The sequence below is a fragment of the Anomalospiza imberbis genome, chromosome 2 (genome assembly GCF_031753505.1).
Source record: "Anomalospiza imberbis isolate Cuckoo-Finch-1a 21T00152 chromosome 2, ASM3175350v1, whole genome shotgun sequence".
NCBI lineage: Eukaryota > Metazoa > Chordata > Aves > Passeriformes > Viduidae > Anomalospiza > Anomalospiza imberbis.
Genome location: NC_089682.1, coordinates 59,376,361 through 59,401,675, shown reverse-complemented (window position 1 = coordinate 59,401,675; position 25,315 = coordinate 59,376,361). Strand labels below are relative to the sequence as shown.

At 41.9% G+C, this 25,315-nt stretch overlaps 1 protein-coding gene across 3 annotated transcripts in view; it reads left to right on the top strand.

The window, feature by feature from the left end:
* The window catches only part of FGF9 (fibroblast growth factor 9), a 28,192-nt gene extending 3,363 nt beyond the window's left edge, over window positions 1-24,829 (top strand). For 2 of the 3 annotated variants that reach the window (XM_068181344.1, XM_068181345.1), the window contains exons 2-3: window positions 4,736-4,839; window positions 23,115-24,829. In XM_068181344.1, the coding sequence (XP_068037445.1) occupies window positions 4,736-4,839; window positions 23,115-23,360 (350 nt within the window). In that variant the 3' untranslated portion in view covers window positions 23,361-24,829. Of the gene's footprint in view, window positions 1-3,221; window positions 4,226-4,735; window positions 4,840-23,114 lie in introns of those variants that run through there. The other variant, XM_068181347.1, reaches the window with a different exon arrangement.
* Window positions 24,830-25,315: the final 486 nt, after the last annotated feature.

Below are 25,315 nucleotides of genomic sequence, written 5' to 3'. Positions count from 1 at the left end.
CCGAGGGGCAGTTCTTCCACTCCTTGCAGCGCCTTGGCTTTAAATAGATTTTTTTTTTTTTTTTTTTTTTTTTTTTTTTTTTTTTTTTTTTTTGTCCTTGTCGGTTTGATCTCCCTCTTCCCCCCACCGGGACGCGCCTCGGTAATAACTCTTTTCCCCATTTTCCCCATGCAGCGCGCCGGTGATGCCCCTGCTCGCTCCGGGGTTGGGAAGACCGGGCACGGCAAACCCGTGGGATGCCTAGGGGCTCCCGGCTTCTTTGCGGGAGGGAAGGGATCTCGGTACTTTTGTATCCGTGCCGTGACATTGCTGTTGTGTTTGCCGGAAGGTCATAGAATAGCTGGTGCTATTTGAGTTTTGGTGATTTTGAAGTCTTCTGATGATCCTGGGGAGGTCTGCATCCCAACTTCCGGAGCTTCCCTGGGGAGAGCGGGCTCACATGGTCTCCTGCGAGCGTGTGCGGGAAACCTGCATGCGCGTGTGGATGCGGGGGTACGCGTCAGAAGGAAGTTTTTCTCCAGGAATAAGGAGGACAAAGAGAAAACCCCGGGGGCTGCGCGTAAACTCCTCTCTGGGCTCTGTCCTGTGGGAATCCCCCTCCCCGCACACACTTTTGGAGAGACATCAGATAAGAGTAATTCTTTTGTGATGTTATGTTGGATGTGTGCCTATTGCGTACAATGAACCGAGCCATATTGTGTGTCTATACTCGCCCGGTTCTGGGAGCCCTGGCATTTCGCAATTCCTGCAGCAAGATGTCCATCTCTAAAAGAAAATATCCCCGGGAGAACCCGGCTGGGTTCCCACCGTAATGTGATCTCAGGTGATCAAAGCCTTATCTCTCCCGGGTCACAAAAGAAATTTTTTTGATGCAGTCTCCTTTAGTGTAGGGCATTGGCTGGACAGTAGAGTCATTGTAAATTCAGGAACTCTTTAACAGCGGAGAGGCGTGTCTCTGTGCGTCAGCACAAGTACTGCATGCACAGCATTAAAAAAGTAGGAGCATGCAGGAAAAGGAAAAAAAAAAAGCTTGTCAGCAGGTGACCTCCGCTCCCCGGGACCTGCTGCTACAAGGAACCGCTGCGTTCATCATCCGCGGGAGCCGCGCAGCCGCCCGCCCTCCCGCCTCCCCGGCCCGCCCTGCCTGCTCCGGAGCTGGGCTGGCCGGGCGGGCTCAGCGCCGGGAGGGCGCGGGGGCGGCTCCGGACGGGGGTCCCTGCGGCTGCCCGCCCCTCTGCTGCTGGATGCGGGTGGGCGGGCCTGCCCCCCGCCCAGAGCTGTCTCTGGGGAGAGCCAGCAGACCGGGGCGGGGCGGGGGGAAGGTGATGCATGCGGTGAAGGCTCTGGCCCCCGGGACTGGGAATCGTGGGCCAGGTTTTAGGCGGAGGGAAAGGCGCCGAGCAGGCCCGACAGTCTCCTCCGCTACTGAGCGTTGCAGAGGGGAGGGGACGAGGAGGGGCGGGCAGGGGCGCTGTGAAAGCCTGAAACTGAAGCAGGGCCCTGCTGCCTGGGGATGCTGTGTCTGCGCTCCCGTCTTTTAATTGGCATCATGTGGGGGAGCGGGCGGGGTGGTGACAGCTGCGACAGGCGGGACGCATCCCGGCGGAGCGCTCAGCCCCGCGTGTCTCCGCTCAGCCCCGCACCGCAGCCTCGGCCGGCAGGCGGGAGACCGAGAGGGAGGCGCCGGGGGGCGCAGGGGAAGCCCCTTCCCTCGCCCCGTCACTGGGCTGACATCCCGGCGGCTTCTTAGCCACGAAGGGCTCCTCTTCCCTCGCCCCGCTGCTCTCCGCGGCAGCCCGGGGAGAGGACAGTCCGGAGGGTCCCCCACCGCTCCCCCTGTGCTCCTCTTCCCCTGGAAGCCGTACAAAGAGGTGGCTGGCAGAGATACTTGCTCACCGTGTTCGTTGTCATAGATGGTCTGTGGCAGTGCTAAGGGAAAGCCGAACTGCTTCACTCCATTGATACAAAGAAAGCCAACGTGTAGCCAGAGACAAAAATGGGAAAAGGGCAAACCAGCAACAACATAAAACTGTGAAATTACAGAGGTGTTCATTGCTTAAAAGCTAAGGAAAATGCTTATGTAGGCCTGCTCTTCACCAGAGATAAGACAGATGAAAATTAAAATTTCATTTTAGTGAACGACACACCTCCTCTCACCTGTGAGCATGTCAGGAGAGCAGGACCAGCATTTATGTCAGGCTGGTGTCCTGGTGCACCATTCAGCAGGTCTGAGTTGGATCTTGAAGAAGGTGTGTGAAGGGCTGATGTGGACATGCAGGAAATAATTAGCTTCCCTGAAATTTTCTTCCTATCCTTGTGAAGGAATGGGTCTTTGAGCATTTTCCTTAATAAAACCAGTTCAATGAAGTGAGAAGAAATTCAGCACCCCATGTACCGAGTTATTTCTTCTCTACTTCTCTTCCTTTCCTCATATTTAGCTATAAATAGGGCCCTAGCTTTCGAAGTTTGGAGTTGTCCTAATTTTCACTTGATACAGCCTCACTCTGAAGATGATTGACTATTTTAATATCTAGTTCAGGTCCTAAGTACTATCTGTATATTATAGAAACTATACAGTGAAAATATGCACAGAACTGTGGGACAAATGCAATCCTTAAGCTGACAAGACTTCTGTAACAGTGGATGCTTGGCCCCATATAATCTCTTGAAGGACTTAATATAGCATATAAAACTTGCTGTGAGTAGGCTTTTGAGTATTTCAAATGAAGAAGTCTCTATTCTGATCTCAAATATGTGCATGCTCTTTGCCAAGAACCTTAAATTAATTTTCTGCACTTACGACAGGACGTGACAGTGCCTTTTTTGTTCTTTTGATGGACTAAGCAGCATGCATCCAAATATTTGAAATGATGACAGCAATTAAAGACTACATTTGGACTGATATGGAAAATGCCAGACTCAGTAACTTAGCTGTAGTAGTGTCTAATACACACTTAATGTAAGATTTAAACTCTGTTAAAATTGCTTGGTAACATGGATCAAGTAATATGATATTTTAGTAAAAGCTTTAGAGAAAAAGCCTTACTAAGAAATCTGAAAGCATTGCATGTCCAGATATAATGGGAATTTTAAAATTGTTTCAATGGATCAATTGTATCTGAGATACTACGGACACCAGATAAACGGCATGCTGCCACTTTACATTACTTAAATAATTACATAGTATATTTTATTTATATTTTATTTATTTATATCTCCCAGTATATTTTATTTGTGCATATGTAGAGAATAATTTAAAATGCCCAGGCCTTAAAAAAGGGTTATCAAAACAATAATACTATGGTGTTTGTAGTGCTGAATAATATATAAGGTAATGATCAATACTCCCTTACAGGGAATACTTTTCATCTTTACCTTAGCTTGGCTATAAATTTTCCCTATTGGCTTCAACTTGTGCTATGTTAGATCTCTGTGATTCATGCCTGCTATTGATTAGTGCACAACTATTTTGTGGGAGATGCCAAATTAATTGTTGAAAAAAGCCACAAAAGTGCTTTTTTATTGGCCACATGAGGCTCAAAACACATTATTCTGTTATTTCATTATTTCATGTACATATAATTTCCAATAAGCTTTAAAAAATAGTTATGCAGTGTGCTTAGACATGAAAATTCATATAATATATTGAAAATGCTACTCTGTGGAGGACACACCTTATTTTGTGACTCAGAAAGTAGCATAACATAGCAGCATGCTTCTGAATGTTGTTGGGTACCTTCCTGTGAGATCATTGAAGTCTTAGACAAGCACTCCCAAATAGGAAGAAATTTCCATTTTTAGACAAGATTCCTAGGCTTATGTCAGATTTCACCAGTAGCATCATCATTGAAGGGGTAAACAATTTGCAGGGAAGGCTGCCAGAAAATCCCCAAACCCTCAGAACCAGATGAGCCAATACTTGATACAGATACTTGTTGTACTGTGCACATGGATGCTGAACCTTGGAGATTTGCAAAAGCAGTTCTTCTCTGCAAAGTATTCTTATTTCTAAGTGAACAAATGTCTGTGTAAGCTTGCTGTTATTTGCATGGGAAAACTTAATCATGTACACACTATTACACTTAGGTGTAGGATGTTTTAATGTCTGAATTTTAGATGAGTAAATAACAATACACCAGAGAGAATGGTTACTATCTAAACAGAAATGCATGACACTGGACTATACTAAGGATTTTCATTTCTCAAGCCTCTGGAAGATCATACTGTGAGTAAATCCTTCCCTGTATTTCTGATTCATTGATGTCTGAAGGGAGATCTTTTGATTCCATGTGTAACATTGCTTTATTTCACAATTCTGATTAAAATGTATTTTTTTTGAATTTATTTTGCAAGACAAGTTTCATAGGTTCCTCATTACTGCTAATTTTGGCAATCTAAAAACATTTTTTTTTTTCCTCTGGATGTATTATCTGCTGTGCAAATCAGAATAACTGAGCTTAAGATACGTGTTTAGGAATGATGAGAAAGATTGAGAGCAATCTTTAAATTTGATACATTAATGATGTCTGCGATGCATCATTCTAACAAAGACCCAAAATACTTGAAGTATTGTATATTAATTTTGTCCTCATCTTCTTCCAAACAACTCAGAAAATGGGAAAAAAGTCTTGAAAATTGCTGCTTGACATTCAGGGATAAGTCATAGCTGGAAAAAAAGAAAAATCTTTCAATAGAAACAATATATACATTGTTTGTTTTTTCCTTCATTTCATAGGTATACTGGAATTTATCAGTATAGCAGTGGGCTTGGTCAGCATCCGAGGAGTTGACAGTGGACTTTACCTTGGAATGAATGAGAAAGGAGAACTGTATGGCTCGGTGAGTTTCTGCTGGCCTTGGGCAGTTATGATCCTTACATTCTGTGGGGGAAACGCTAGCTCTTACAAGCTCCCTTTGCACTATGTGTGTGCGCTGTACGAGCACTCTTTCTGCTCTGAATATCTTGCAGTCTAATTCAAAACAAGACCCTGTGGGTGATATAATGAATGTGGGAGAGGGAAAAGTTGAAAAAATCAGGAATGAGTAATATTGCAGATGAATGGCAATTTAGATACAAACAATAGAGACTGATGGCCAGAGCTGGTCACTGAAGACTAAAGGATGTACTATAAGATTTGTAAATGTCTCCTGTCAGTGGAAACCTAAATCCAGACAAAGTGGATTCCTTCTGTGTGTGGGCAGAGAGCTTTCTAGGAATTCACAAAATAAGGCAGAGGGGGAGGCAAAGGGTGGCATATGTGGATGAGAGAATGAGAAACAAGAGTGTGACAGAAGTTATAAAAAGTATAGGAAGGAGGGCAAGAGGCTTGGTGGTCTTGTCCTGAAAGTTTCGCTGGTGCTTCCTGAGGGATGGCAGCAGGAGTGAGTAACAGGTGTGAGGGAGGACTAAAACTTGGTATTTCAGATGTGGAAGTTTGCCAGCCTACCTGCAGCTGATGGGTGACTGTTCTTGGCAACATGGGCTGTCTTCCAGCAGAGCAGAGAGTGTGTATGTACGTGTGCATGTGTCTGTATGACGTGGCTCTTATCTGGGACTATTGGAGGCATCTGATGTACAACTGGCTTCATACCCTGGGTGGATTGTGGGCATGTTCATCTGGAATTTGGCAGATAATTCCCCAGATGGTAGAAGACAAGCTCTTCTAGCAATAAAATATCAACTTCCAAAGCTTACAAGGGCAAGAAAAGCGGTTGTATTTGAGGAAGAGGATGGCAGGATTGAAGGGCGAGCGAATATCAAACAAAAGTGAATATCTGAAGCAAAATGAAGCTGTGCATTCACAGGGGTTCATCAGAAGCAGAGGAGAAGGTTACAATTGTCCATTGATAGTGTAAATGTTGAAGAGAAGCACTCAAAAAGAAGTCAAAGTGATAGAGAAGGGCTTTGAATGTAATTGAAGACACCTGTGTCATGGGGGAGTAGCAGTAACAGGGAAAAGGGTGGGGATGGCAGTGAGAGTAGGAGAAAACATGAGTTGATGTTTGTGAGTGGGCAGGTGAAAACAGAAGAGGGAAGTCCAGGTTCCATGTATATTATCCATGTAGAAGTGTGAGCAAGTGAAACCAGGAATGTGTTTCCATAAGGGTGTCCAGGTTCACTGATCTCTTTCTAGCAAAATTTTGTGTGAGAGGGCTGAAGAGGATTATCTTCTGAACAAAGAGCAAACTAGGTGAGGAAGCTGGAAGATACAGATAATGACAGTGTATGTGGGAGGCAGAAAAAGAGATGGTAAAATGAGGGGCAGGGCTGGGATGGAGGATGAGTAGACATGGGAGAAGTGGAGATGCAGAGATGGTGAAAGCCAGTGAGTGGGAAAGGCCAAAGAAAAGGGATTTAGCATAAATGTCAATATGGAGGAGGTAAAGTTTGGAAGGATGGAAAGGGAGTGAGAAAAGGAATGGATGCAATGACAGATGTCAACCAGTTGCCTGTGAGGAGCAAGTTGTCATAAGTCATAATCCTTGTGCAGCTGATGAATGTGATAAAGACCTAACAAAGTACATGAGTACATGAGTACATCAGGTTCAGTTAGGCAGCAAAAAGGCAAAACAACAACAGTAATATGAATCAGTAATGTTGATTAACATCAGTAAGGGTAATTGTTTCAACATATAAACATAGTGAATCAGTTACTCTGCATTTCAGACATTCTGAGACAGGAAATGTGGTTATTGATAGAGCTTAAATGCATAGACTTGGGAAAGCAAAAGTTACATCACTTTCCTGTGCAATTTATATTTTGTATTTGCAATATGTTTGGCTGTCAGAGTGAATTAGTCAAGACATTCTTTGCTGAAGAAATATGCACAAGAAATTATTTGTAAATTAGTAATCTCACTGCATTTATAAAATAGTTGTTCCATGAACAGCAGTTCTAAAGGAGCCTGCTTTCCTAAGGAGTTGTGTCTCACAGTACAAGGCATGGTTCTCTCTGACATTCTGTCCCTAAAGTAGCACAAATTCCTCAGCCTTTTGTGTTTCTTGAATGGAGAAAGAGACAGTGTTAGCTGTCCATGCTCACCAGACTGTCGTTTTGCAGGGATTACATAGCTCACCGCTTCCAAGTGGGACGTGCAAATAATTTCTCTTCTTTACCCTGCCTCTGATTATTTGCAAAACTGATAGGAACTTAATTTTCTTGAAGACCTTTGCCTCCTGGTTGAAACTGGTTGACAAGCTAAGGAGAGACAAGCAGGCAAATGGATGTACAGTATAATTGGATAACCTCTTTTTCCTAAGAAATGACACTAAAATATGAAGCCATTCATAATGGAGAACTGGCAATCTCTGAGGCTAGAATGCAAAGTACAGGTTAAAATCTGATGGATGATACAGCTTATTGTCAGCCTCCAGAGATGGGACATACTAAAGAGTGATGGTAATTGAATTACATTACTTCTAATGAAATATAACCTCTAATGGCTACTCAGTGTGATGATGCTTTAAAGCCTTGTCAACACTAGCAATCCTAGTGCCTATATTTCAGCAACTGTCAGCTCTCTTAGAAACACTGAGATAAGCAGGCTTCAGAGCAGATTTTTGTGTAGAATTGCCTGGACATTTTTAAGTGACAGTGTTTTGCTTTTGGTTTTGGTCAAAAAATGCAATTAATTGAAAATGAGTTCTCTGATGGGAATAAATTTGCAGCTTGAATCAGAAGCAAAGCACAATCCAGCACAAAATTCTCTCTCTGGCAAAGTAGAAGATCAGGTTAAATGAGATTAGTTTTGAGACTGATATGTGGTAGACTGAAAAACTTAAATCAGTTTTTCACCTGCATTAAGCAGACCAATCTCTTCAGCTGAACTGTTATGTAGCACCAGTAAGTTGTCCTTGTGCTGTTGTGCTGTGAGGTATATCTCTCTGTCTTGGTTTCTTCCCTAAGGGCTGTGAACAGCAGCAGCTCTGTCACAGAGCAGGTACACTTATGACACTGTGGCTGTGTTTCCTGAGACGGGAAACCCACACACAACTGAGTAGCAGCCTAAGAAACACTTGGTCTTGTTCTACATCAACATTGGGAATCTAAGTGGGTGCTTAGATTCACAGCTTGTGAAGCATTCAGTACTTGACACTATTGGAATAGATGCCCTGTCTCTGACATGGTCATATTTACATTCTAATTACTGCATGAAAAATACATTAGGCATGAACCAAATCAGTGACCTAAAAGACCTCTATCCTTCTATATTTGTGTTTGAAACATTTTACACAGGAAGATTTTTTCCCAGCATAATTGTGGTGCCACTGGATATGGGACATATGGCAAAGCAGAGCAGCCAGGGTGGGTGATTGTTACCAGTTTTCATGAAAGACAACAGTAATGGCTGTTTCAGCATATCTTGATCCTGTCATGCTCCTCTTGGTCTTCTCAAAGTTCTGCTTTCCTCATAGATTAGCTGCCTGACAAGGCACCCAACTCTTCCCACCTCCCCACTCTCACAGGGGGCAGTTCCTGCTGCATTTTCTGGTCAGAAAAGCACAGTGCCTCTCATGATGCTTTCAGGCAGATGTGTAACATAAACGTGGCTGTTCTCAAATTCCTCCTCATGCCATGGATTTAGCCAGGGGAAGCTGAAAATATGTGCACATGGTGCTGCAGAGAAGCCATTGGTAGCTACCTAACAATGACTCGGATACTGGTTAGTGACAGCAGCTTTCCCTCCTGTCTCATCTGTCCCTGCTTTCCCTTTTCCTTGTCTTTCCCTGGCAGCCTGCAGCTATGACTCATCATGTTTCACAGCAGCTACTGTGCTTGCCACTGGAAAGGAGGAAAAATGCAAACTACAGAGAGGACCCAAAGGGTGTTAAGACAAGACGTGAAGACCTTTTCCTTCCTAACTGCCAAACAGCTTTTACCAACATGTCTGGCAAGGACATTAGCAAATGTGTCTTAACTATGTTCCTCAGGGCCATGCCATGGAGGGAGGGAGGGAGGTCTTTCTGATCAGTCCCACAGCCTTCATGCTTTTGTTGGCTGTCCCCACGTCATGCCCTTGAGAATATTAGCAGCTGCCACCCATGTGGCAGGCTGTGATGTGTCCCCACACCATGGGGTGCCCATCATTCCCACTGCAGGCTGTCCTCTGAGGGAGCTCTGTGCTACCTCGAGCACAGACCAAGCAATAACATGGGACACCCTTGCCTCAGCTGCCCTGGCTGTTCTGGGCTTTCCTGCAGTAGAGAGCTGTGCTGCTTCTGACTTCTGCCATGCCCACCTTACTGATCTCCCACAGACATGCATCTGCCCCATTCCTCTCCTCAGACTGGATATAAAGAAAAAATTTTTTAGTGGCGAGTGTGGTGAGGCACAGAATCAGGTTACCGAGAGATACTGTAGATGCCCCATTGCTAAAAACATTCAAAGTCAGGTTGGACCAGGCTCTGAGCAACTTGATGTAGTTGAAGATATGCATTGCAGGGGGATTGGATTAAATGAGATTTAAAGTCCTTTTCAACCCAAACCATTCTGTGAAATGCTGGTGCTTCCACTGCTCCTTGTCCCTTGGCAGGTGGCAAAAGACAGCTCAGGTTGGGTGCTCAGGAGGAATATTGGTAGTTGCAAGATCTGGAGCAGCTACCAGGAGAGCTGTGCAGGTGGGGAGAGGAAGGCAGGAATGGAGATGGAGGAGTTGTTGAGGAAGGGGGAAAGAGTGCTTGGAAGGAGAGCTCAGGGGAACATACAGAGAGAAGCTTCATTTACTCACAGAGCAGCTGGGACAGAGCTGAAGAGCTCAGATCAGGGGCCAGGGAGGGAAGCTCCACACCTCTGGGTTGCAGACTTACAGGGTGTGTGCTGCGAGGTGAGATGTAGGAACGCTTTTAACAGGGTCATAAATTGCTGTCCTTCAAAAAGCTTGATCTGGGAGACTAAACTTGCCTTTTGCTCCTAAAACACTAGGGAGAGGGTGGAGGAGGAGAGAGAGAGAGAGAGTACTGTCCTTGAAGAAACATGTTTTCCCAGTAAGTGTGCAGGGAGGTGACAATATGCCTCTTTATTGTCCCAGCAGGGCTGCACCTGCAGTGTTTTATGCTTTTGTTTGGGTCCCCACAGTCCTGGAAGGGCTATGAAGCTACAAAGACTGGTGAAAAGAAGTTTTTCTGACAAAAAAAGGGACAATTTGTCATAGTTCACTGAAAATTGCTTGGTGTAGGCAAGGATTTCTTTGGCTGCATTCTAAAAATATCTTTTATTTTTCCTGTGCAAATAAAGGAAGGGAATTGTTCAGCCCTTCAGATGGTAGGTCAAGGTGCACGGAAACAACATGAAGAAAAAAGCAGGTTGAAAGTGCATGTTGGTAACAGCATTTGGGCCAAGTATATAATTACTACAGGTATTTAAGAACTGGGTAAATAAATAAATTACCCTCCAGTACCATCACACTTTCCTTTTGAATACCTCTGATCTACAATGATTTCATATGTTTCAGATTGATATTTTTAAAATAATAATCTGAATTATCTGTTCTCAGTGTCCAAGTACCACGGCTGAGGTGAGCTTGGAAACAGGACAGTTTCAGTGCACAATTTTTGGAAGGAGAATTAATAGCAATTTCCTTGAGTGAATGCAGGGACTTCTAGGCTGAGTGTGGTCAAATCCCAGGAGGGATAATGGCTGCAGCACCTGGTTTAACACCCTTCTGCTTATATTATTATTATTTTTTACAATAATAAAGTGTCTTCTGATAAATTGTATAAATGGAGAAACAGAGGGTGATTCCTATGGCAGCTGGCTTGTAAGGAGTGGTCAGGCTTTCCGCACAAGTAGCTTCACTCAGGAAAACCAGGCACTCTTGTGATCAAAAACCCAAAGGTGTCTTTTACTGACAACAGCAACTCGTGTCTCCCTGGGTAAAACTGCTTTAAGCAGGAGGCTGCAAGAAGCAGGCCTGTTGTTAATTTGATGGGCAAATTCTGAAGAAGCCCCGTTCAAAAAGGTGATTATGGCTCTGAATGTGAAGGAAACTCGAAACTTTGTCAGAGATGCAGAAATCCATTGGATGTGGTATCCCAGCAAGGGTGAAACTGTGTGTAAGGATTTCAAGATTGTGAGTGCTTGGCAGAGGGTCTGCAGAGAATGGGAGAAGGGCAGGTTGCAGAAAAGATGGTATCTTAGGGATGTAGAAGCATGAGGATAAAATGGAAATTGCTGCAATAAAGCTGATTTGGGCCCTGAAATGTGTGCTAAAACTTTTATAGGGTGAAAAGTTTTTAAGCTATATACCTGGAAAGGGAACAGAAGTCTTTACCAACACAGTGTATTCAGGCAGGAATGTAAATGCAATACAGTTTGAATGTGGATGCTAACTGAGCTAGCCCTGTTTCTGATAAAGTCCTTTGGGTGCTAACATGGGTTTGGGGAGCTCCCTGTTCCCAAGGGAACAAAGGGAGCAGGGACAGCCAATACTGCTACTGAAAGAAGCAGCTATTTTCCCTCCAACCATCCATTCCCTCCCTTTAGCTGGCACAAGTGTTTCTTTGCTGCCTGGGGAATTGAAGCACGAAACTGGAAAACAAATCTGGCCAAGCAAAAGGGCTTCAGCCACAGTGGTTCCCTCCCAGGTCACTGGAAGGTGCAGCACAAAGGTGGGAGCAAGCTGTGGGTGAGAGTGTTTGCTTCCCTCTGAGGCAATGCAGGTGTTTTCCAGCCTTGAGTGTGTGTGTACCTCGGGCTGTGTGGTTTGTGTTTGGCTGGAGGGCTGTCAGTCTGGCTTGGGATGTGCTTGGGCATTAGGAACATCCTTTTACATGAAAGAGTAGAGGAAGTACATGCATTATGAGTTTACTGAAGCAGAATAAATAGTTTCAGGCAAGCACAGTATTTTATTTTTGGTAGGAATATCTTTTCCTAGAAATGGAAAATAGTGCTAATCTTCAGGGTCGTGTTAGGTATGACCTACAGAAGAGAGTGTTTGTTACAGCGCATAGAATGAGTGTTACTAGAAAACTTGTATGATAGATGGTGAAAACTCTGAAGAGAAGACAGCAATGGGGAGTGCTGAAAGGTATTCAACTGGAGTGAAGCCATTAGTGGAGTTTTTATGGATAGGTCCCTGGACTGATTTTATTCCCTGATTTTATTAGGGACATTAAACATCTAGTCATAAAAAGGTAGTGGTGTGTTATTGAATTTTTTTGCAAAGCTGGGAAGTATTTCCAGCACAGGAGGCAACCTCACAGAAGGGCCTTGGTGACCTAAAGTGCCTAACATATTTACATATGAGGAGAGCTCTATCAATGCCACTCCATACAACACTAGGAAGATACAGTCTAAATGCAAAATGCAGTTGGTCACAGTGTTAAATAAAATGAATTGAAACCAAAACAGGTACAGAAAGGTCATGCTGGGATGATCAGAGGGATGAAAAGACTATCAAATTTTAGACTCTAAAGATCTTGACTTACTTAGCCTGCAGAATGAAAACTGAGAGGGTATGCTCTTGCTCTCTGTAAATACTTTGAGGTGTAACACTACTCTTGAAATAGAGTACAAGAATGAATTGGTTTGAATGGGTCACAAGAAAGCTTAGGCTGCATAATGAGGAAGATTCACGATGTGAGGAAATGGGTTTTTGAGCTGGCCAGGGGGATTTTTTGCAGGGAGGTGTAGATGAGACATAAATGTTTTCTCTGCACTGTACAGTAGGAAACAGCTTTGTGACTGTGGACATTTCCTTTGTGGAGGGTATGGATCTGAGAAAAGTCCATATACTTGAGTTACCTCCTCTACCTCACCCTTGCAGATAACCACTCCTAGAATTTGGATGGGCAGTTTTGCTGAAAGCTGGGTACTGTTAAATGGTGTTCCCCACAAGCATCAGCATGGAGAATGGGGCAGGAACTGCAACCCACTCAGCAATGTATTAAGGACTGTAGAAAAAAAAGTCTTTTGAGATGTGAGTACTGGTGTAGGAAAAAATGATAGGTCAGTACACTTGACACAGGTAGTATGGGAGAAAGTTTTGTGAGAAACTGCAACTTTTGTGGTTGTTTTTAAACTATGGCTTTCAGTCTTTTTAAAATCAGATTTTCGTAGACTATAATACTGTCACCAAAGAGGGACACTTACTAGAAGTGTTCTGTGAGATAGATACTACACTTTTCCTCAAGTCTATGGTTCCTTAGAGGACTTAATTTCAAATGCTAAATAGGTCTGAAGATATTTTTTTTCTGGGAGAAAACCCTCAGTGATTTCCTTGCCTTGGTCTGCTGTAATTCTATGTTGATCTTGGATTCTCACTACTTGCCTAGGACAGGAAAGTATGTGTAACTTCTATATAAATTATGTGTGTGTCTATGTGTGTGTGTATGTTTGTGCATATATATATACACACACACACATATGTTTCTCTGTGTGTGTGTATATAAAGCTAAGCTTTGGTAAAGTAAGATCCTACTCAAACCTTAGTTTAATGATTTGCTTTCTCCGAACTAAAGGTGTCTGAAATTTTGCGTTCTCATGAAAACAGGAGACTAGAGGTGCTGCTTGAGGAAGCAGCCAATGTGACCTTGCAGGAAGCCCCTTTCAGAAAGGGCAGTTCTGATTCCCTGCTAGTGCTGCATGCTTCTGCTTTCTTCCATGCTCCAACACTGGCACTTATCTGACCTGTCAGGAGATCAGTTGAGGGATATAAAGCCACAGAAAAATGTTCAGCTTCCTGAACTGGCTTGCTGCCTGGTTGGGCAAGCACTAGGGCTCAGTGGGGGAATCAGGTGCAGTTTGGGATGGTTGAAGGGTTGAGCACCATGCTTTCAACAGCAGAGAGTTGTTAAAGTGCCAACAATAACTGCATTGCGAACCCAAATCCTACGCAGCAAGCAAGAGTGGGACATCTTCAGATTCTTTTCTTTGCAGTTGTGTAGTAACCCGTCACTGCAGCCGTGTGCCTTTCTGGAGCTGGCTGTGTAATGATACAGGGGTGTGAAAAGGTTCAGTGCCTTTGGTTGATCTGAGAATACTGTGTTGAAGTGACATGCTAAAAGCATCAGCAGCAGTGACACACTGAGATGTGCTTGGGGATTATTCACTGTATCCGATAAAGATCTGATGTGCACTGTTTCTGATTCAGGAGCCAGTGGTATGTGAACATAGCACTCCCTCCCACTTTGCCATTCATCATTTTCAAAGATAGAGTAGGAAAAGTCTGCCCTGTGGGGACTTCATTAGGGATTTTGACTAGGTTGAGATTTGCTTTGCAGTTTGAATGTACTTGGGCTGATTTGGTGATGTGCAGTAACGTGGTTCATTTGTGAAGCATTCAAAATGCTTAAGAAATAGAGCTTGTTATAGTGCAAATCCATATTTTCCCCTTCTATAAAGCCTTTTTGTTTCCTTTTTATTCCTTTTATACTGGCAGATATCTGATTTGAGGATAAGATTTTGTATTTGTGTTCCACAGGCTGCTGTTGAGGTAAAACTTCTGTTCTAGTGTGGATGCTGCATACTTTTGAGGTCTGGCCCAGGCTTTGCATCTTTAATCTGCTAAACTTTGCTCTTCAAATTTAACACAATTATAGAGGCAGTTGTGGCTCAAGAGAAATTTTGACTTGATTCTATTATGGTTGAAATACCATTGGTTTCAATGGAATCAGGATTGGACCTACTCCTGTAAAACCACCAATTACTTTTATGGTTGTGTCAGCAGATCCCAATCAAGATAAGACCTGTATTGTATTCATCATTTTAAAAACCTAAATCTAGACAGGGTTCCTGCCTATGAGAGTCTGCAATCTAGAGGCAATCTTTTAACATGTAATCTTACTTTTTCATGACAAGGGGGATTTCGTCTCGCTGATGTCTTTGTTAGGAGGTCATATAGTGTATAATCTGAATTCAGAACAGGACAGTTATTGAGAAGACTTTAGCAAAATATTTTGATTCATTTTAGAATATACAAATGTGGTAAAGTTTAAACAAAATTGCAAATTTTTTTGCTTTAAAAACCTGATTTCTTTAGAAGATCCATGTTTGCAAGTACTTGGGAGACCAACAACCTGGTCTTTGAGCTCTTCAGTCACTGGTTCTGTTGAAGTTGTTACTACATATATATTGGGTTTTTCAGACAAAATGACAGCTTCTTTCATCAAAGCTGAAATTAACTGCATGACTGAAGTTTTACCCATTGAAAGACAGGCCCACTGGTGTGCATGTGAGGAGTAGGGGTCTCATGATGGAGAAGAGCCTCCAATGTTTCCCAAAGGCTGGGTCAGCTGTATCACTGACAGCATAAGTCATGGCATAGCAACACCAAAGATGTGTGGATTTTCTGAGAAATTTTAAGGAAATACCCTTTATTCTACTCAGAAAGCAAGATACTAAAAATTATGTAACTAAATCCAAGACTTTTTGGTGGGATTGCCCCTGGGAAAAGGAATGGGGGAGTGTCCAAAAAGTCACGCCTGGAGAGACTGTTTATGAAAGTGTTTGCCCACGGAGGGGGCACTGCTGTCTGAAAAGGGAAGCATGACATCTTTTCTTCAGCAGCAACTATTTGAAACACTGGCCTTCCTTCATGTCCAAACAAGGTGGAAAATCAAAAGGCCTCATTTTTAAACAATTTTAACTGAATAAGCAATTGAGGCCTGCTAGGTAAAGATCATAGTGTGCCAATCCTTTGTTGTAGTGCCCATCAAAGCACATAATTAAAAAAATTTATCTGTGAAGCTTATTGGTTTTCAAGACCCTAGTGGATATGTGGCATTTCAGTGAGGATCTTTCCAAAATGTGATAACTTGTGATGCTGTGTTTATTTGATGACCCCTGTTCAGAATGACAATGTGATCAGTAACGTCCTTGTCCTCTGAGCTAGTACCTAGCTGGTAACTTTGCATAAAATTAATAGCAAAATATAGAGACAGGCTCTTGTTCATTAGTCCTTGACCAAATCATCTTGCTGAAAGAATAAAACATGAATTACTTTTATAATGTACATTTATATCACTACATATGTATAATAATTATTTGGTCCCCATTGCAAAGTGTTTCATGAAGGGTCCTGAGCATTCTGCTCTTTTTATGATGGCACCTGGTAGCTGAGAGATGAGGTGCTTCTTTAATGGTAGATAAATCCATTTTGTGGAGTACTCACTGAATGCAGAGGCTCATGCAGATTAAGTACTTTTTATCTCTCACTTTACAACGTTTTTCAGCATGTGAGTTTAGCTCACTTAAGCAGCACTTTCTGCTGAATGAGATCTATCTGTCCTTTAAGCCTGTATTCTGTGCTTAGAGAACTGCAGAACAAGGCAAAAAGTACTGACAAAACATCGTTTCATCTTAGTTGGATTTAAGGAAAGCATGTTTTATTTAAAAATCTCTGTCTGGTTAAAACATTAACTGGTATTCAGGCTAAAGACTGTGTGTAGCTGTAGAGTGTCAGCCCTCATTAGACATACAGGTTGTCTTTTGATAGAAGAGAATTTGTGGAGTGGGAGCTGGGGGAGGTCAAGTTACAGCTTTCAGTAAATCTGAGCGTGCCTGAAATGGTTCTTTTAATGTCTTAAAATATTTGTTGCCTTTTTATCATTGCAAGGCTGATCCATGTTCCATTTAAGTTGACGGGAGCCCTTCTCCCATCTTCTTTAAAACTTGGCTCTGGCCCCTGTATCAGATTGCATACCACCTTGCTTTCTGATTCTTGGAAGGGTTCAGCCAAGCGTTATGAATTAGATGCTTAGATAACATTGAGGACTGCACTTCTTTATTGTGCCAAGGGAATCAAAAATAAAATAGAGGTTGGAAGTGTGACTAGTAAATGACACAGTGTGGGCCTGGTCCTGCTGGCATGGAAGGGAGGAGAACAGACCTGCTTGTTTATTTGTTTTCTAAGAGTCGATTTTGTCCTGCTCCTGTTCTGTTGTGGAGAAGGAAGCTCGTCAGCTTCCAGAGAAAAGACACAGTGACAGCTTATGCAGCCTGAGATATGTCCCTGGAGTATTGTCAAGACTTCCAACAGTGTCATGAGCAGATCTTGGGTGTTTAGGTGAAAATGAGTTTTCCTCTCGTGCGCTTGGCTGAGTAGATATAAACCGAGCCTTTGTGAACTTGAAGCATGGCTGTTGATGGACCGCCTATCCTCAGGCACAGCAGGGTTGCTCGTTCTGTAATGATTTCATGTCCAGGGAGGTCATGCTTAAAGCTTGACAGATGCTGCAAACCTGAAATCTCAAAGGAGAGGATATCAGTAAAACCAAAAACTGAAGAGTTGGCAGTGGCGAAAATGCATGGAGGCCTAACTGGCATCTTATCCTCCTGCAGCTCACATTAGAAGAGCTCTGTAAACAGCACTGGGGTAGCATTGTGCTCTCTGCCAGCCTGGTCTCTCCAGAGAAGGTTCTTGACAGTGTGGAGAGCAAGGGAGTTGGAAAAGAGCGGTAATGGGACAAAGGGGTGAAGCACTGAAATCCCTCCTGCACTGACAGTGTCCTGGGATTTTAGTGTTGGTACTGGAGTCAGCTTACTCTGTTCAGGAAGCGCTGCTTTTCTGTTGTCTGCATCAGGGCATGGAAGTACCACAGTGTAGATGGAAGTAACACAACATCTATGTAGGTGTTGTGGCTTTTGGCAATCATGATCCCAATGGGTTCAAGTTCTACTGAGTCTTGGGATCTTTACAAGCTTTTTGTATGAAAGATGCTAATCTTTAAGCACCATCATTACTTCTGCATGGCAGCAGCAAAGAACAGTCACACTTGATTTTTATTTTCTAAGTGGGGATTGATGTATAGTAAAAACTTTACACAAATTAACTAAGAGGTTTAAGGGAAGGAAGTAAGATGGATCCTGGATGTACTCTGTGAGAGTACAAGATGACCTCAGGTAGGGAGAATGCAGTTGCCTAACTGTGGTTGTGCCAGGGACACCTTGCCTGATTTCCCTCATCTTATTTAACATGACATAGAATATGAAATGTATATCAGTGGCAGCATTGGTGCCTGACTGCTTGTCTCTACTCTGGCCCTGAAGGCTTTCCTGCTGTCTGTCTAAAAGGCTTTTGGAGAACTACTGATACAAACACAAAAACCAGTCAGCTAGTCCTCTTGGTAGACAATTTTTTCCCCCATTTTTTTCATGTTTTGTCAAATTATCAAACAAAGCATTCTGAAAAGAGGCTGCTTGGAGAAACTCATCAAAGAAAGCTCTGTAACACTCAGCAAGTCAGACACACAGTGTGCAGGGCTTGACTCACACTGTGGTCTAATTTGGAAAACAGAGTGGTGCTGCTTGGACACTGGTATTTGGCTTCTCTTTGTGGCTGGAGGTGGTTCACCCAGCAAGAAACTAACAGGCTTAGCATGACAGTACAGAAAATACCACAGCAAATGCTAAGCTAGACCTTTATGACAGCTCTGGATGAGTGTTAATTATTAGCTGAACATGGTCTGTTCTAGAGGCTGTTTGCATTACAGCATGGGAAGGGCCAATGGCATGTAAAATGTGTGTGTTGGTAGGCAGAACAGCAAAGCAAACTGCTTCAGAGGAGAATAGTGCTTTTCTTTGTTTCCCTTCACTACATATGCAGTTTTAATAATGCCATGTAGCCATAATGAGGGATTTGCATGAAATTACTCAGGAGATTATATATATAAACATGACTTTTATTAAGATCGGGTGGATTAACAAGGTGTTAGTGTGCAGCAGGTATATAGGAAATGTTGACTACATCAGATATATTTCTTGTTAATAGTTGTTCAGACTTCTGGATTAGGTGTTTTCTTGTCTCTACTGAATCAGTGTAGCAGTTTGCAAAAGGGAAGATTATACATGGCATAGAACAGAATGGTTTGCTTGGCATGAGAGGTACTTGCTGTGATTTTAGGAATGATGGTCTGAAGAGGCTTTCTTTTGTCAGGTTGCAAAATAAATTGAAGTTTTAGCTCCATAGGGTTATTTAAAAAAAAGAAAGAAAGAGAGAAAGAAAGAAATAAAGAGTATTGATGCGTTTTATACGGGACTCTGTACTGTTCTTTCAACTACCAAACAGCATGAATGTCTTACATTCTTTAGAGTCATGAAACCATTCTCTGAGCAACATACGTGTGTTTTACATGTTTCTACTTATTTACGATTCACATGGATAGCTATTTTAAAACAAGCTAGCAGAACTTTCATTTTGATGCCTGTAACCATGCACTTTATTAATTTAGAATCGGACTTTTAATCAACCTGCCTGGAAATAGGATAACATAATTATTTTCTTCTCTTGTTAGGTGATAGAGAATGTAGAAAGGGAAATGGGTCCTGAGTTTGCTAACACTGACCACTCATTAGCAGTTTTCTGAATTAAATCTTTCTCGGGGCTTTGTCTTTGTGATATGTGCATCTTTGTACAATTCAATTATTTGAACATTCTGTGTTAAATAACAGGTTAAAAAACCTAACAGGTGAAGCGTGGAAATGTAGCAAAATGAAAATCAGTCACTTTGTAGTTGAATACTCTATGAACAGTCCTCACAGAAAACACGTGGAATGTGGTGCAACATCTGATTTATATAATTTCGAGGTCACCTCCTTATTTGGCCCTGAATTAAATGATTTGAGCAAGGCAGGCAGCCTCCCCTTTCACAGGAATGCAGGTTACTTTCCATAGCTGTTCCAGTTGGGTATGTTTGGTATTTGTGTCAGCTTTCGACAAAGATGTCCAGCAACTTTAAGTATGGTGCAAGGAAATATTTGCACTGGAAAATTGATAGAGGTGTCAGTTACTGGAATAAAAGTATGCAAAAATTGCTGCATTGTAGGGCTAAATCTTGCTCTTCAAATATGCATAGAGGGACTTTCTAAAAGTCATAGCCAGAAGGAGAAATGTGATCAGGAAACATCATATCCTTTCCATACTGGGAGAGTTGGTTTTCAGTAAGACTTTCCCTTCCTAAGATGGTGAGAAAAGAGGGTGGTGTTGGCAGGATGGACCAGCCTCACCCCTGTGTTATGCTCATTTCTGGCTGGAATAAAGACATGCATACTTAAAACGTGAGCGTAAGGTATTAACGTTATATAGGGCTGTAGCGGTACATGGTTAAGGGGTGGGATTAGCAGGGATCTTAAAGGTCCTTTCCAGCCCAAAGGATTCTGCATAAATGACTATTCTGCATAAATGACTATTCTGGTGGATGTTGATTTCTGGCTCTCTTGGTACTAGATGAGACATTATTGTAAAAATCTCCCAGGGCATGGGAAGAAGGATATTAAGGGATTTTAGTGTCCCACATTACATGCAGGATCTGATCCAAAGTTGCCAACACTGATTTACTCCAACGGTGTTTGACCACAACCAGAATTCCTAAGTCTCCTAGAAGGAAAAGGTTTGACTGTATAAAGAAATTATTTATTTTATTTTAAAGGGTGATTGTTAATGACCCTACCTATCTGATCCCACATCCTGATTGCCCTGTCATGTTCATATTGAAGTATTTACCTCATGTTTGTACATGAATTTCAGGGGATTTTGAAGGACAAAAGGGATGTAGCTGTGTTGTAAGGAAATAGAAAGTTAAAATAGGATAAGCTTGTAAAATGAATTTATGAGCTTGAAATCCATTTAACTCATCCAGAGTGCAGTACAATGCAAACTCCCTGATTCAGGGTCTGCTAGTTACGTGTACTACAGCACTGTCATGATCCATCAAACCTGCCAGATAAAGAGAGGCTATTTTAAAATTTCTCCTTCAGGGCATGGGGAAGTAGTTCTTGCAAAGATAGAAATTTATGATGATGCTAAAAAAAATGCAGATGAAGTGAATAATTAATGAATTCATGACAGGACTGAAATATCTTCCTAAAATGCTGCTATTTTTAGCAGGGAGTTCTTCTGCAGTGCTTGTCATGTGATCCTATGCCTTCTGAGAGCAGGAAAACAATTTGAATTAGTTTCTCTTTCCCCACGGACTTATATAAGTCCAGTATATAATACTCCTTAACATCCAAATCTGCCTTAGGACAAACACAGATGATTTTAAACCTCATGCAAAAGAAAACACTGCAGCTTATTCTCTGCAGTTGATTACCTTTTATAATAGTTTGAACTTTTGAGGCTGTACAAGGGGAATACTGCAATGGGTGTACCTGGCAGCTGCTGCTGGTCTGGTGATGCTCAATGCGGCTACGGTTTCAAGCTGGCAAAGGACATAGAGGCAATTGTCAATAGGAGGTTGCAGGGTATGGCCCACAGATAAGGGTTTAATGTGAACAGATTTGTGCTTCTTTTGCCTATAACCAGTGTAGACTATTGCTGTGTTTGAAGTACTTTGAACTAAAAATGTCATAGTCAGAAACGACTCTAAAAATAAATTGTCACATCCACAAAGGGATATGGTCACTGCCATAGTGAATTTTCAGGTGTTGAACATTTGAAACCAGGTCCTGTCTGGGATTTCTCCTTCCTGAGTGGTAATGAAGTACCTAGTGCCCATTAAAGGGGAAGTCAGGAGCAGCTTACTTGCTGCCTTTCTTGCTTACTGGAGTTGCCACAAATTTAATTTAGAAGAACCCTCCAAATCCCAAACCTTTAAGTGTTTGGGAGGGCCTGAGGAGGACTCTGTCTTTGCAGCTCAATACCCAGTTTGTACAGCTGCAGAGGGGTGTTGGCTTCCTTTCCCCATTTGCATGGGGTTGTTTCCCCCACACAGGATAGTTCCTGGGTGGCTTCTGTAAGGTGTGTAGGGCTCCTTGGACCTCACTTGTCCCCAGCCCGGGTGGGCTGCCCTGGGAGCAGAGTGCTTGCCACCAAAAGCAGCAGTGAAACATCTGGGCCAAAGCACATTGGTTTGGGAAAGGGTTGTGAGCCAAGTCTCAAGCAGCAGAGGTGGCCCCAAAGGCACCTTGGTGATGGTGAACCTTGGGAAGCTCCTTGGTAAAGTCATGGAAGGTGGTTTCTTAGGGATGCTTGAGCCGTGGCTCATTAGTTGTGTGCAGGCACAAGTTTATGGTTTAGGTGCCATACATACTTTGCTGCATCTGGGCCTTGTTCTCTGTTTTCCCATCTCCATGCTCCTATCTAAAAGGACTGTTTTAAGATTTAATGTCTGTCAAAAACATGCATTTTATGGAGCTTTGTAATAATTAGAAATTGATCCTCAGCTGGAAGCTGGGTGTGGTTGATGTGAGTGCTATTGAAATGAGAATTTGTTATGAAAAATACATTGAATTATCACAATTTTTTTTCTTGTGCCTGGTGAAAAGGCTATTTTCAGGCTTATTTTTCCCAGCTTTCCATCAGCTCTCCCATGCTCACAATCTTTTTTTCCCAGTAATTTGTATGAGTCCTTCCTAAAATGAATCTGAATATCATGTGGCTACATTTTAAGCACTCTATTAAGCAATTTTTTAAAAGCAAATTTAAGCATCTTAAGGATGTAGAAGGCAACACAGAGACTGAAGAAGTCGGTCAACTGGAAGGAGTGGGATTCTGTGGTGGCAGGGGGGTCTGATGAATGGTTGATATCCTCAGTAGGATGGAACACAAGGACAACCCTGATAATGCAAACATTGAGGGCTTTTCCTTACCTACTTTATCTCAGCACACAGGGTTCATGTTCCTCTTTGAAGCTCTGTAGGATTGTGGCTTTGTGATACAAATAATAAATCAAATGATGGATAGTAAATTGCATGTTTTTAAATTAATGAAATGCATCAAGTTCTCCACGTATTGAATCTACATAGAGGTTTTAAGATTGTAAACTTTTATTACAGTCCTGCAAACTGGTTCTAGTTTCCTTTATTTATATCTGTTGTTTGGATGTCTGCACTTACCATTGAAACAACTAGTTACAAAAGTCCAGTAAGGTCTTGTGAGCTGCTTGAGAACTATCAGAAATAAAAAGAATCTGTTTTCATCTTTGTTGTTAATGTATTGATTTGGGCAATGAGGCTTTGAGAGTAAGTTTTGCTTCACATATCATTTTCTACCCTTTTGACTGTCTCCTGAAACACCCAGCAATACAGAACTTCTTAGCTAAAACTGGGAGAATTGAAACAGTTTCTTCTGCAATTTAGCGAGGAGATACCAGTTTCAAGCCATTAAAATAGTGATTCTTTAACTAGTAGCTTATTTTAGTGGCTGTCTCCTTACTGCTCTTTCTTTTCTTTCCACAGGAAAAATTAACCCAGGAGTGTGTATTCAGAGAGCAATTTGAAGAAAACTGGTATAACACATATTCATCAAATCTATATAAACATGTGGACACTGGAAGACGATACTACGTTGCGTTAAATAAAGATGGGACTCCAAGAGAAGGGACTAGGACTAAACGGCATCAAAAATTTACACATTTTTTACCTAGACCAGTGGACCCTGAGAAAGTACCAGAACTATATAAGGATATTTTAAGCCAAAGTTGACAAAGACAATTCCTTCACTTGAGCCCTTAAAAAGTAACCACTATAAAGGTTTCATGCGGTGGGTTCTTATTGATTAGCTGTGTCATCACATCAGCTCCACTGTTGCCAAACTTTGTCGCATGCATAATGTATGATGGAGGCTTGGATGGAACATGCTGATTTTGTTCTGCACTTAAAGGTTTGTCCTCCTGGAGGAGAGCCTATGCCCACTCGCTTGATTTAGTACGAGAGGGAGCGCGAGAGAGTGAGTGTGAGAGAGAGAGAAAGGGAGAGGATGAATGGGAGTGAGAACGTGAGAGAGAGGAGCCGAGGGGAGGAGGAGGGTGAAGAGGAGGAGGAGGAGGAAGGCCTGGTGCATGCTGGGGAATAGACACGCTTTTAAATTTTTGATCAGTTGTACTTTGTCATATATCAGCATAGCTGCCATACTTCGATTCATCAGGATTTTCGGCTGGTGGCCTGCTCAAGTGTACGCTGCATTTACAAAGGCATGGAGGGTGCAGTCTTACTTAAACAAGAGACTTTTCAGTTAATCACTCTCTGGGTCTCACCCCACTGAGTTTAAAGCAAAGACCTCTTAGTAAAAAAAATAAAAATAAAAAGTTAAATTTATTTATAGAAATTCCAAAGGCAACATTTTATTTATTTTATATATTTATTTATTATATAGAGTTTATTTTTAATGAAATATGTACAGGCCAGATAGGCATTTTGGAAGCTTTAGGCTCTGTAAGCATTGAAATGGCAAAGGCCACTATGAACCTGTGGTAAATTCATGCAAGTAAATATAAAGGTGCATGGATAAAAAAAAAAAAAAGCCAACAATAAAAAGGTAATAATAATAAATTCTAGTGACCCTCATGTACTAAAGGCGACAATCTCTTTTGTGCCCGTATTATTGTACAAGTATGCACACCACTCATGACACTGAGTCCTCACTCTTCTGACTGCTTGTTTCATAGCTTACCCCAGAGGATTAAAGACAAAACTGGGTCTTCAACTTTTTTTTATGTGTCTGTAATATTTCCTCTCTGATAAAGTGACTTCTTACATCATTGTAAATTTCACAGCTGTGGAAAATATAGGAGTTGGAATATATTCTACTTGTTAAAACGTATTGCAGATTATACCAAAGCTAAATGATAAATATGCTATTTTTTTTTTCCTAAAGAGAATGCCAGAAACAACATAAGTAATACCAACAACAATTATACTAATTTTAAGATTCCACAAAGAACACATAAATATTTCAGAGGGCAGGAACCAGGTTAACAGGATCACTCTTGTAAACATGTTTATTTGTGCACTTGACTATCTACTATGAAATTATACAAGTTCCATAGGGGTCATTGTAATACCTTTTATGGAAAATTGCTTTCAGTGTGAACTGTCATAATACATGATATTAGCACCCTTCCTAAAGTAAAACTTGCAAAATGAAACTAATAAATCTCTATCAATAATGACAATGAGGGGGACAGTATTAGACTTATTTTTATTGTTTTTCCTAAAGTATGTTCAAATATTCATGAACCCTAAGTGAGGAAACAGTATGTAATATTTAAGGGTATGTAGCATTTTAAGATAAGCACAAAAACATATTGGTTAGCAGTTGCCATTTGGAAATTAACCCTCAGGAAGAGGCATTTTCTTCCCTAATAACTCTGAAGAAAAGGGAAAAAAACATAGACGAAAACCATGTTAAAATCCATATGACAAATGCATTTTGTAGTTGTTTTATCCCTTAGGATTTCAATCCAGTGCCATTAAGTTGAGTGTAGCCTTCACCATTGGAAATGGTGGGAGCAGGGCTGGTCCTGACACCCTGGCTGTCTGCATATGCACGGGGACTCCTTTGGAGGAGTGATGTAAAAGGTTGTAGGATGTAAAAAGTAGCCTACTTGTAATTAAGAAATTTTTGCTCTACAGCACTCTTGTTCATCTGATTTGTACTA